The 13,640-nt window shown below is 44.7% G+C and overlaps 1 protein-coding gene across 4 annotated transcripts in view; it reads left to right on the top strand.

Annotated features, from left to right (window-relative positions):
- MYO9A (myosin IXA) overlaps positions 1-13,640 on the top strand; it is a 171,269-nt gene that overhangs the window by 50,953 nt on the left and 106,676 nt on the right. For all 4 annotated transcript variants that reach the window (XM_066328647.1, XM_066328645.1, XM_066328648.1 and 1 more), the window contains exon 3: positions 10,827-10,921. In XM_066328647.1, the coding sequence (XP_066184744.1) occupies positions 10,827-10,921 (95 nt within the window). The remainder of the gene's footprint in view (positions 1-10,826; positions 10,922-13,640) is intronic.

The raw sequence follows: 13,640 nt of genomic DNA, 5'->3' as shown, positions 1-13,640 counted from the left end.
TTCAGTGCTTCCCGTCGATCCAATGAGATAATAATTTTTTCTGTGCTACTCCTCAGTCTTGACTCCTGCAGGTGTTGTAGTCCATCCCAACACTTACTAATAAGTATTTTTAAGCTCTTGCTTCATCATTTGAGCTGTGGAAATAAGGGAAAAGGTGTTTTTATGGATCAGTCTGACATACAAAGCTGCCTATGGCTACTGAAACATTACCAAGGCTGAAAAACACGAGCCCAGCAGCGCTGCCGTGGTGAAGCAACTCATCCAAGCTGCGTACGAGGCGTGGAAATTTTATGCTGCTGCTCAATGGCGCTTGAAATTTTGGAATTCCATCAAGAAGAGTTGTAGATTATTTATATAATCCCAGAGAAAAGCAAGGAAGGGCTGGAGATATGTGGATTCACGTTTAACCTTCTCCTTACTCAAGAGATTTTTTACATGCAGAAAAAAATGTGGTTTTTATTGTGTTGATTTAATGGCAGATCTGTGATTTGGTTGGTTTTTGTTTGTTGGAGGGGAGGGTGCGGATGATTTTTTGTCTGTAAGAAGCAGAAAGTGGCTGAGGTCTGAGAGGAAGGACAGCAGGGGCGGGAGCCAAGCTGAGGCTCGGGTTACACTGGTATGTTTTGGTTGCTGCCTAACGTGTTTTTGTTTTTCTTCATTACACATATTTCTCTTGGGAAAAGCAGGAAAAACTGTGTGTCAAATATACATCAGGGCTCTGTGCCTCTGCTAAGAGGTTCCAGATGGGGAGCATTACGACAGGGACACTTTCTCCTGCCTTTCACTTTGCTGGTGACAAACTGCAGGAAATCTTATATCAAGCCCAGAGTGTGCAGTGAATGCTTCTTCTTTTTTTTTTTTCTTTTTTTCTGTTGAGCATTTTTTGGGCTCCCCAAGTATGCAATAGGAAGCTGAAACTTCATTTCCAAACATTTATGGCCCCACATTGAATCATTATATTCAAAAAAAGGGTAAAAACTAACTAGAGTTTTGAAGGGACTTGGAGAGGCTTCCTCCAGAAGCTGGAGGGTGTCCAAGGCTTGTCCAAGAGACCATATCCCTCTCCCTAAATTTGAGGGTGATGCCTGGGAAGGAGAGGATGGAAGTGGTGAAGAAGCCTCAGCAAGGGATGAGTCTCTTGCCAGTGGGTGATGTTTCATTTCTGTGCTGGGCAGGGGCTGTGGCTCCACCTGGGGTTGGCGTTGTGGCTTTTTCAAGACAACCTCCCAGGATCCTGATGGATTGTTTCCAGACCTACCCTCAGGCTGAGGGTCCACAGCTGCTTGACCTGAAGTGAATGGTGTGGCAGTGGGAGCCACAGTCAGGCCAGGACGATGGCAACTTGTCACCACCAGCTCCTAAAATCAGTGAGTCACAGCTCCAGCAAGTCCCTGAGTGCTACGAGAGCTGTCAGCTGGTGACAACAGCGACAAGAGCTCAGCAAAATGTCCTACAGTGTGCTCAGGATGTAGTTTCCTGTGTGGATGTTTTTGCATAATGAAATTATGTCTTTAAAAGTAGCGCTTGGTTTGTGTATTGTGTCATTTGAAACATAAATGTTTCCCAGACAATGGGCCAAGAAGACCCAAACATGTTACTTTGGGAAGGATGCAAAGCCTCGAGTGAGGAGTGGCTTTCTACAGCTGGATGTAATACTCCGTGCTCTAAAAACCGGGAGATACTTTGGAGACAGGAATTTACCCATCTTCTGCAGAGGACTGAAATATGTAGATGGTTGACTGTTTGAAAATAGAAAAGTCTTATTTTCTTTATCAAGGCGTTCAGGGCAGATGAGACACAAGTGAACAAGAGCTCTGGAGACTCAAAAGCCTCAACCTTGAGAAGAAAAATGCAGATGTAGTGCTGAGTATGTTGTTACTGGTTTATCATCATGGAAATACAGCATGGTTTGAGTTGGAAGGACCTTAAAGCCCATCTTGTTCCATCCCCTGCCATGGGCAGGGACACTTCCACTAGGCCAGGGTCCTCCAAGCCCCATCCAGCCTGGTCTGGAACACTTTCAAGGATCCAAGGGCAGCCACATTTGCCCTGGGCACCCTGTGCCAGGACCTCACCACCCTCACAGGGAAGAATTCCTTCCCAATATCCCATCTATCCCTGCCCTCTGGCAGTGGGAATCTGTTCCCCCTTGTCCTGTTGCTCCAGGCCCTTGTCCCCAGCCCCTCTGCAGCTCTCCTGGAGCCCCTTCAGGCCCTGCCAGGGGCTCTGAGCTCTCCCCAGAGCCTTCTCCTCTCCAGGTGACACCCCCAGCTCTCCCAGCCTGTCTCCAGAGCAGAGGGGCTCCAGCCCTCGGAGCATCTCTGTGGCCTCCTCTGGACTGGTTCCAGCAGCTCCACGTCCTCCCTGTGCTGTGTGCCCAGGGCCGGGGCAGCTCTGCAGGCAGGGTCTCACCTGAGGGGGCAGAGGGACAGAATCCTCCCCTCCCCTGCTGCCCACTGTGAGTTCAGCCCAGGGCAGGGGGGGTTTGGGGCTGCCAGGGCAGGTCTGTCTTCTCCTCCACCAACAACCTGTAGTTCCCCTGGGGCTGCTCTCACTCCGTTATTTGCAGTGTTACTTTATTTAAAGTAAAGGAAGCCAGAAGTGCTCCTGGCACTGTATGAGGCTGTTTCTAGCAATGGCAGACAAGTTTTATTTGCAGCAGCTGCAGTTTGTGCTGCATGGCTGCACTCCATCCAGTTCTGCGTAAGGGAATTATGAAAGGTGAGAAGGAAATCATGATATGGCTTGATGTTGCAATGCATAACGTAACCTCTTATATAGGTTATACCCTCCTCAGTCATCACTTGAAATATATACATTAATGGGTTTTTATCTGTTGTCGTTCTATCAGTGCTGCTTTGTTCCCACTGCAGTGCTTATTTACAGTACTTGGATTGTGACTGGGGGAGTGTAAAACCTCCTCCTTTAGCTATGACTTGTTTCCAACTGGTCATTTTATTGCTATTTTATCGTGATTATTTTGTGTCTTTATCTTGTGAAAAAAATCATTTGAAGCACCAATAAGGAGATTTGCTTAGTCCTGGCACCTGTTGGACACTTGCTGCCTGCATTTGACGGAGTAAAGTTTGTTCTTTGGCTGCAGAATACAAAGTGGGAGTTGGAGACACACTGTAATAACACCAAGTTTCCCAGCTTCATTTTGGGATGCTTCTTTAAATCCAAAGCTCAACCTAGGATGGAGATTTTTTCCACCCAAATATTTGCTGGCCAGTGTGTGTGTATTTGCTGGAAAACATGAGCCTTTGGCTGTTCTTCCCAGGGCTGTCCACCCTGCTCACAAAAACATGAATGTCTGAGCAAAGGAGCAGGAATGTCTGCCAGACCATTGGGATTTGGCAGCCTCTGCCTCCAGGATCTGTTGTACGGGTGTCTGCTGGTCACTGCCAGCTCAGCCAGGGCTTTTTTCCCATTATGGCACTTGTGTTGGAGAACTGTCTCTGTTTAGGAAGAGGACTTAGGTCAGGAGACTTTGGGGTTTTGTTTTCTTGCATTGTGATTTCATGGCAGTTCCTTTTTTTCCTGAGCATCACTTGAAAGGAAGAAACTTCAGTGGCCTAATCCTGTGCATAAATATGGGAAAAAGAGGAATATTCTGCCAACAGTGAAGTGTTTGCTGGGAATGCAGACCCTAAATCCTAATTCTTACATAGCTGGTAGAGCCTCTGCATCATATCTGCCAAACAAGGGTGTGTTGTAGTGATGCTTATATGGTTTATCTCAGGTATTTTATCCCATAATGGTGCCCTGGGTATTTCCATTACATTGGCACTTCAACTAAATTGACTCCTAGACCTTCTCTAAGTCACTGCTCTCCCATTAAAACTCCTTCTCTTCCATGTTTGTATTGGGGAGTGCAAATTTGATGCGCACAAAGGCACATGGTTATAACTGAGCCTGTATTTTAAGACAGATTGGTGCCAAAAATTTGTTGTTTAATTTCTCTGGGCACTGAGCTCTTCTGTGGTGACCAGGGACAGGACCTGAGGGAACTGCTGGAACTGTGTTGGGAAGAGTTAAGTTGGATATCAGGGAAAGGTTCTTCCCCCAGAGCAGGTCAACAGGCTCTCCAGGGAATGGCCACAGCCCCAAGGCTTCCAGAGCCCCAGCAGTCTGGACAGTGCTCTCAGGGACATGGATTATTGTGGTGTCCTGTGAAAAAAATGGACAGGAGACAGGAGCTGGACTTGATGGTCCCTGTAGGTCCCTTCCAACTCAGGATATTCCATGATTCAATGATTCTCCATTCCAGGGTGTTGACATGATTCCCCAGAGGGGGAAGGTGCTGTCCTTGAATGACCTCACTTTTCACCCCAGCTGTGACCAGTGTAAGTGTCTTACCATGACAAGACATTTTTAGTTGGCATAAATGAGATTGGCATTTAGTTGTCTGTAATGAGAAAAAAATTATTTGAAAAGATGTTTTATAGTTCGTACCATGAGAGTTGTATTTTTCACATCAGTTTAATTACGAGAGAGTTTGTCTGTTAGTGGGTAAAACTTCCTTGGCTGCTGTTCAGTAATTGTAATTATGGAATGAAGGATTTGGTGCGCTTTTTATTGGAAGAATCCCACTGAGTTTAATTCCATGTGGCAGTGGCTGCGCTGTCATTGACAGTGAAGTGTCAGTGAAAGGATGAAGAGCATTTAAAACTTCATAAATATTACAAATTGTGTGTTTGGTTGGTGTGGGGAGGCCCCTTTAATAAGGTCTTGGCTCTTTGCAGTCTTTGCAAGCCATATGGACCTGTTCTCCATGTCCTCCACAGGGGCAGCAGGGAGAGGAAGGGTCTTATCAGCACTTTCCCGGGGGTCCTCACCCTCTGGACTTTCCCCATCTGAAGTATCTGTAGGTCAGGTGTTTGAAAGGTTTTTTTGTGAGTAATAAAGAGCAGGGACAGGACAAGGCATGCACCTTTAGGTTGCTGCCTTGAGTATTGTGTATTGATCTTATGGGAAGAAAATTGAATATTGATTTTATGGGAGAAAACAGGAAACTCCATGGGTTTGAGAAGCAAAAAATCATAAGCAGAAAATCCAGCTATCACAGGAAGAGAACACCACCAAGGAGATGTTCTGCTGTGTTTACTGTCAAAGACTGCTGTAGGATCAGATTCTGTGCGTGTCCAGAGCCAGGACATGTTTTCTGTAGAATGTTGGAGAATATCAGCATATATCACCAATTTTTAAACAACAAAAAAGGTATTTTGTCACTAAACACCTTGAATTTAAGTTGCTTTGTCATGTTTTGGTTTGAGGTTTCAGAGGAGGCCACAGAGCTGCTCTGAGGGCTGGAGCCCCTCTGCTCTGGAGCCAGGCTGGGAGAGCTGGGGGTGCTCACCTGGAGAGGAGAAGGCTCTGGGGAGAGCTCAGAGCCCCTTCCAGGGCCTAAAGGGGCTCCAGGAGAGCTGGAGAGGGGCTGGGGACAAGGGATGGAGGGACAGGACAGGGTGGAAACAGTTTTAAACTGAAAAGGAGAGATTTAGATTGGATGTTAGGAAGAAATTCTTGGCTGTGAGGGTGGTGAGGCCATGGCACAGGTTGCCCAGCACAGCTGTGGCTGCCCCTGGATCCCTGGAAGTGTTCCAGGTGAGATTGGACAGGGCTTGGAGCACCCTGGTCCAGTGGAAATGTCCCTGCCCATGGCAGGGGGTGGCTCTAGATGATGTTCCAGATCTTTTCCAACCCAAACCGCTCTGTGGTTCTGTGAAATGGAAAACCCGTGTTTGCTCTTCAAGGCGCTGCAATGACCCCTTGAAGAAAAGAGCAGCGAGGTAGGAACGTTTGCAGGTCCTTAAAGGTCAGTGTGTGGCAGCTCAGGGCTGCAGGGCAGGCTCGGGCCCTGCTCAGGCATTGCAGCACAAATACTATAAATAATGTGTGGTTTGTGCTTTTGGCCACAAAAGCACCGCGGGGTTCGTCTGTCGGTGTGGGACACGGAGCCACAACTGAGAGAGCAAAACCCCGAGGTGTTGGCGCTTTGAGTCATGTTTAGCTGCTATAAATTAGATTTTCAGTATTACTTTGAACCACAGCATGAGGGGTTCCCATAAAAGCTACTTTTCTTTGTGGCAATTCAGGTTGCACCTCATACCTTTCGACTTCGGTGCTTCTTTAGGGGCCGTGATCTCTCTGCATCGAAGTGGCTCCTCATGGAAATTGAAACACAGAGAGATCCATCCACGTGGGGTTGTTTTAGCAGAGCAATTTGGGCTGGAAGTTTTTATCAGGAGGTGAGAGCTGCAGGGTTAAAAGCTCTTCCCAGGGCAGGAGCAATAATGGGAAGGGATTTAAGCATGACTCTAGCTTAAGTAGTGTACGTGCAGTTTATGTTCTGGACATAATTCAATATATTTCTGTTAAAAAGCAATGTAACAGGGCAAGAAGAGTGCTGGGAGCTTGGTTTCAAGTGGAATGAAAACTAGGGAAATCTAGGAATGAAAACTAGGATCTTTATCATCCTGCTGTATATGTTTCAGGAGGAGGAAGAAATTTGTGAATGCCCTGGACACATAAAAAAGACATAAAATTTCAAAAATTCCACTATGCTGTTTTTCTTCCCTGTGTTTTTTTTTTCATTTGGAATGAAGGTGTTTATGGATTTATTTTATGTTCAAGCATAACATATAGAATATTGAGATAAACAGCAAATCTGGAAATAAATTACAGGGGATGTTTGAAACCATCTCTCTTTGTGGATGCACATGTTGGGTTTCTACAACAGAAGCTGTAGGTGAAGCATGAGAATGAACATCTGATGTGCATCATGGAATCCTGGGGGGTGGTTAAGGTGGAAAAAGACCTTTAAGATTTTCCATACAACAATCACCCAGCACCACCACCATGTTCCTCACCAAACCATGTCCTCAAGTTCCCCATCCAGTCTTTTTTTGAACACTTCCAGGGATGGGGACTCCACCTCATCCCTGGGCATCCTGTTCCAATGCTTGGCAACCCTTTATGTGGAATTTTTTTTTCCTAATATCCAACCTAAACTTCCCCTGGCACTACTGGGTGATATTTCCTCTCATCCTGTCCCTGTTCCCTGGGAGCAGAGCCTGATCCCCTCCTGTCAGGGAGTTGTGCAGAGCCAAAAGGTCCCTCCTGAGCTCCTTTTCTCCAGGCTGAGTCCCCACAGCTCCTTCAGCCTCTCCTGGTGCTCCAGACCCTTCTGTATTTATGTTACTTGGTGGGAAATAGTTTTTAGCAAAGCTGTTCCTAAATTGCTCACACAGTTACAAGTCATTCATACTTTATGAATACATTTGATTAGTGAACTCCACATTTCACCGTAAACCAGGGAATACGAATCTTCCAGCACTGTCTTGTCTGATATTAACCTGTTTCTTCTCCCTGGCATTAATGAGCTTGATGGAATTTTGCTCCCAGTCCTTCCTGTGCCCCTCCATGGAATATAACTATTAATATAACCATTCCACAATGACATAGTTGAAGATTTAAGCAGTTGACTTGCTTTTCTCCTGGTATATTCATGGTATGACTTCTAAAAAATTCAATTTACATTTCAGGTTAGTGGGAAACCATTTAAAAATGCTTGTGTATTAATATATTTCTTATCCTATACAGCAAAAAGAAAATGATGTTTTTATTTTTCTCTCTAAGGGTGAGGGCTGAGGACCTAAAATACGCTGGCAAAGGCCTGTATTTCCACTTGTTCTTCTACCACAGAAGCTGTTATTCCATAAAGGAGTGCAGTTGTTATTCTGTAGGAGAATATTCGTGTTATTCTATGGAGGAATAACATTCAGTTTGGATGGTCTGTAGAACAATGTTTTATTGCCAGATAAGAACAAGTCACCGTGATGTTTTCCCAGTTGCTGAGGTTCGGAAAAAAACCTTTTTTCAGGAAAGACATTAAAATAATCCTTATTCTGACTGTAATCTGGAGTTAATCCAGATTGCATCAATATTCAGTCGAGAACAAGAACGCTGCAAACCTCTGGGATCAGGAGGAACAAGGAGCATTTAGCCAGGAAACTGTTAATCCCTTTTTTTCCCTCATCTTGATAGGAATCTCTTTGTGCAGGAGGGCTGGAGGAGGAGGAGGAATGGAGCTGCTCTCTCCTGCCTTCTCCAAACTGCTGGATCACCCTCTGGGTCCAGAGGGACTCCCAGCTTCTACAGAGGAACGTATTGAATTTTGTTTCCTTCCAAATGTTGAGCCCTGGCCAGTAAAAGCTTTGGTCTCCCCAAGAATCCTCGGAATGCTGTTATGGAGTTTTGTCCATTGAGCTGTTCAGCAGCCTCGAATCAATGAGTCAGTAAAGGGCAATCAAATGAACAGAAGATAATTTGTTTTAGAGAAGTTATAACTCGTTTTCTGAGGTTGAACTATTATATTCTGCCCCGCTTGCAGAGGACAGGGTGTTCTGGTCGGGTCTGTATGGATTAGACACGTATAAATTGAATTAATAGCACTTTTTTATAGCCCAACAGTCCTGCTAAAGAAACCCTGTGAGTAAAGCAAACAAAAATGTATTAAGTTGTCTCAAATCAAACACCAGACGTTTCTCCAGCTACTTGTTGGCCCATTCCCAGCGTGCCGGGCCTGGAGAGTCACTGAAGTTTGCACAAGAAGGGATCCAAAGACCTTTCTCATTTATATCCCCACGAAAGAAAAATGCATGAAAGAGGGACATTATGGGCTGTGATTTCTGGAGTCATTTGGGTTATAACATATCATGTGGTCTGGCACATTCATCCCCAAGAAAGCTCATAAAAAAAGAGAAATCTCGCTGTTCCCCACTCCTATATTTGAAATGTTTTCTCCTAAATTTCCTTGCTACAGAATAAGAAAGATTGATTCCTGAGCAAGGCTCTTCCCAAAAGAAATTCTAATAAATAGACTTTCTTTGTCTCTATGAGCAATTACTTAGGGTGGAAATACAGGGAATTGAATTAGAAAATCTCCTTAATATCGTTCTTTTCTTAAATTCCTTATTAAATTTTATGAAAATTTCTTATATGAGGTTGTATAAAACTGTGCTGCCTCCTGTTTGATCTGTTCAGGTTCATCTTGCTGCTTCTCTAACAAGCAATGGTAATTAGGTGTATAGAAATTTTATCTCATTGCCTTTAGATGATTTCTCAGAACTTGAGTGATCCCATAGCAGAGAAATGCTCATAACCTAATTAATACAGTTTAAAACTAATACCTAAATATAAGGTGATGCACTTGCATATCTTGAATATTCTGCTTAAAAGCTTCTTGCTGTGTCTCTGCTCGCTGAAATACCCGGAGGTAAATCCTTTGGAAATCTTAAACGCCATCCTGTCTTTCAATACCAAAATTCCTGGTTTGAGAGAGGATGACTGGATTTTCATCTCCAGGAGAGATTGGGGCTTCAGGGGAGGTGTGGGTGCCTTCAATGTCCTCTGGAGGGTGGGTTGAGGGGGGATGCTGGGTGCAGGGAGGACTTTTGGGGTGAATAAGCAAGAAAAACATGTGAACAGCCTGAAAAGATGTGAATCCTCTGCAGGGCTCCTGAGCTGCAGCTCTGGAATCATCCCTCCAGAATAACCTGTTTGCTCGGCAGGTTTCGGCTCTCCCAGAACCTGCTTTAGTCAGCTAAAGCAGATTCATATGCAGTTGTTGGAGTTTAAACAAATCCCTGTATTCAGATAGGGGGGAAAATCTCGTTGTTATTCCATGGCAAGCCCCTGTGGGTTCTTAAATCATTAAATCTGAGCAAATTGGGAAATAAATCAGCCTGGGAAGGGAACTGGATCATGCACGGACAGAACGTGTCCAATAACCTTTCTCCAAGGTCTCATTTCATTTGGCCTTTATATTCTGCTTTTAGTTGGGAGGTTTAATCCACAAAGGTCATTTGAAAAGCTTCAGATTATAGATGGCAAGCCCTTTTAATCTTTTCTAATAAATAGCTGAGCAGGGAATAAATCTATTGGGAGCTGAGCTCTGATGTTAAGCCTCAACACAAAATGCCCATACATGAGCAAGACTTAGAAATTATCTCTGAAATTATAATTACCCTAAATAAATTTGACTTAGAAGAAAAGGTGTGTGATTATGAAAACTGGTTTAATAAATGAAACATTAATTGAACCTGGTGGCTTGGCAGATTCTGTCACCTTGGTCCAGATGATTATAAAAGTGATTTAGGCACAACTGAAAACAGCAGTTTCAGTTCAGAGATTTCTTTTAAATGGCAAAAATTACTCTCTCCAGTCAGTGCTTTGGTAAGGCAGGGTTGGAATAAAAGCTTTGCATAATAAAGACTTAAAAGCATTTTGATTTTGGAAAAGCAACAGCAGCAAATGGAAACGAGGGTGTCTGAAGTGCTGAAAATACTCTGGGTTATGCCAGTGCTGTGTATGACATTGTCTAACATCTGAGTAGCCTTCAAAGCGTTTTCCCCCCTAATTCCACATATAATTAAAAAGCAGCTTCCTCTACCTCATTAAAATGTAGAGTCCTGTTGGAGCAGGCTACTTGTATATTTATTTAAATGAATAAAGCACAGCTTTAATGCAGACTGTAATAACTTCAAACATTAAATCTCTTCTCCGCAGCTCACACTTTATTTTTAACCACTGTTTAGCTTCTCTTCATGGACACCAGCTTGCAAAGGAGCATGGTGCCCAGCAGCTTGTTGGATTATTTTGTGAACCACTCAACAAACTTTCCCCATCCCCTTTCTTTTTGATGTGAAATGATAAGAAAATTATAAGAAAATCCCCCAAGTTCAGTTGTGAGTGACGCCCATGGAAATCAGGCAAGGCGGTGACTTTTGCAGCATAATGATGGGATCTCCCTCTTTTCACAGGCGTTTGGAAATGCAAAAACAGCCCATAACAACAACTCCAGTCGCTTTGGCAAATTCATCCAAGTGAATTACCAGGAGACAGGCACCGTGAGAGGGTAAGTGGGAACAGGGGCAGGGTGCTGGGTGTACCCAAACCTAAACAGGCTGCACTAGGGTGTTAATTGCTTTGGCCAGGATATTTCCCAAAATTGAGATAGGAAATAAAATTTCACAGGTTTTAGCTTATTGAAATCTGCTGGTATGGAAATATTGGTGCATCCAAGGTGGGTGCTGAGGTGTGGATACACCTGAGCTGCCTTCAAGCCAGCTGAGCTTTCCTTAATCCTGATGTCAGATTTTTAGTGAACCTGAAAAGCAGTATTTCCTCTTCAGGCAGGAGTTAAGGCAGAAAAGGGGAATGTTTTAGCTGGGATGGGGTGGGGGCTGAGCAGTAGAGTGGAGTGAAAGGTTTGGCTCAGGAGCCAAGGGGAGGATTTAATCATGGGCTGGGAATTCTGAAGGCCATTGAGCCACACTCCTCTTGCTCTGCCTGATTTCCCCCAGGCTCTCCCTGCAAGTCTCTCCTTAACTCAGCCCTTGGCCAGTGAAGCTTCTTTTCCTCCCAGGTCATTGCAAGGTCCTTGTCTCCACTGTGGTTCTCCTCAGTTTATTTTGGCTTTGAAAATTTGAGAGCAGACCTGAGGTGAAGAATTTTTGGGTAGTGATTGATGAGCAGCTCATGGACATGTGCACTGGGAACCCAGAAACCCTCCATGGCCTGGGCTGATTGCTCAGTGTGGGCAGCAGGGAAGGGGAATTCTGCCCCTCTCCCTGCTCTTGTGAGACCCCACCTGCAGAGCTGCCCCAGCCCTGGGCACACAGCACAGAGAGGACCTGGAGCTGCTGGAGCAAGGGCAGGGGAGGCCACAGAGCTGCTCTGAGGGCTGGAGTCCCTCTGCTCTGGAGCCAGGCTGGGAGAGCTGGGGGTGTCACCTGGAGAGGAGAAGGCTCTGGGGAGAGCTCAGAGCCCCTGGCAGGGCCTGAAGGGGCTCCAGGAGAGCTGGAGAGGGGCTGGGGACAAGGGATGGAGGGACAGGACACAGGGAATGGCTCCCACTGCCAGGGAGCAGTGCTGGATGGGATATTGGGAAGGAAATCTTGGCTGTGAGGGAAGTGAGGCCCTGGCACAGAGTGCCCAGAGCAGCTGTGGCTGCCTCTGGATCCCTGGAAGTGTCCAAGGCCAGGTTGGATAGGGCTTGGAGCAACCTGGGCTAGTGGAAGGTGTCCCTGCCCATGGCAGGGGATGGAACTACCTAAACCCAGCTTTCTCTGTGGCTTTAGATAATTTCCAGGGCATCAGATCATCACCAAGGAGCTGTAAATGAGCAGGGCTTCATTAACTCCCCTTTATTTTTTGTCCAGGATAATTGAGTCAGTTGTTAAAACAAGGAGTAGAAGCAGCATTTCAGGGTCTGTATAATTTCTGCAGCTGGCTGAGAGACCTCTTGCTGGGACTTACGTTGTTATTTTAGAGAACTGCTTTTAATTTTTTTTGCTTTCTTATTTTCCAGCAGAACAGTATCACACAAAGAGCTGCCATTAATTTTTCAGTGAGCTTGGGTACTCCACGTCCTTTCCCACTGGTTTTGCATCCTACGTCAAACCTGATGCCCTTTTTTTTACTCCTATTTAATTCTGGTGCACAGTTCTCTTAAAAGGATAAAGCTCATTTTTTTAGCACTTCCTGGGTAACAAGAATCCAACAAATGCCTTAACTATGTATTATCTTGGCATGATGTAGCAGCACTGTGGTTGTGGCTTCTATTTTTATTTGGCAGAGATGTGCAAATAACATTATATTCATGTATTCTAGTTCATAAAATAGGAGGCATTTTCTTTGCTTTTTAAAAAATGAGCTTGCCTGGTCTTTGGTTGCACAGTGTGATCTGACTGTACTCTGCTATGAGCTTGCAGTGCTCTCCCAGTGAAAGGATGTTTGAAGAAAAATATAAGCATTTTAAAACAAAAAAGTATGTGACATACAAGCCCATGTTTTTTCCTATGGAAGAAGCTTTTTGTGAAAACTCATACTTCTTTCTTAGCACAGCCCAAATCAGTTATCACCCTGTGTTCTGCATATCAGTAGCTGTGGTAATGGAACTACAGATTGGAGCCCCAAATCAGAGTTTTCCTCTCTGCAGAGGTTGAAAATAGAATATTTGCTTACAACCCCTCTGAGTATAATCACCCAAAACTTGAGGAGGTTGAGCAGGACCCAACCCCACCCCATGAGATGAAGTCTTGATGGTCTCTTAGGCTGGTGAAACAAGTGCAGTGCTGCAGTTCAGGGCATTTCCGGGAGGCTTCCTGAATTTTGGACATCCCAGTCCATGCTAAGCCAGGCCTGGAGGAAAGTCTTTGCAACCTGTTCAGTCTCCACGAGATGATCAAAGGCTTTGACACGATCCATGAAATGGCAGAAGAGCCAGATAGGAGAGGCTTTAGAGCCAGCTAGGAGGGGTTTAAATCAAAGCCCAGTGAAATACAGGCTCTCTGTGCTTAAATCAGTGTTTTACCCAAGATCATTCCCTTAGAGCTCCTTTTCTTTGCTCTTGAAGGTAGAACTGACATAGCTGACAGTGGTAGTAAATAAGAAGAAATTTGGAGACATGAACTTTGTAAGACACTAAGTTGGTTTTTCTATGAACTATCCTGTTACAAGAAGGGGCAGATGTTGTTCTTGGGACATGGATTCATTGTGACCTTTGCAGTAAGCAAGGGAGCATTTTACCAAAATAACATTGTAATTGCATCTATTAAAACAATTAAAAAATT

The sequence above is a fragment of the Sylvia atricapilla genome, chromosome 13, assembly GCF_009819655.1.
Source record: "Sylvia atricapilla isolate bSylAtr1 chromosome 13, bSylAtr1.pri, whole genome shotgun sequence".
Lineage (NCBI taxonomy): Eukaryota > Metazoa > Chordata > Aves > Passeriformes > Sylviidae > Sylvia > Sylvia atricapilla.
This window is presented reverse-complemented; position numbering and strand designations above follow the sequence as displayed.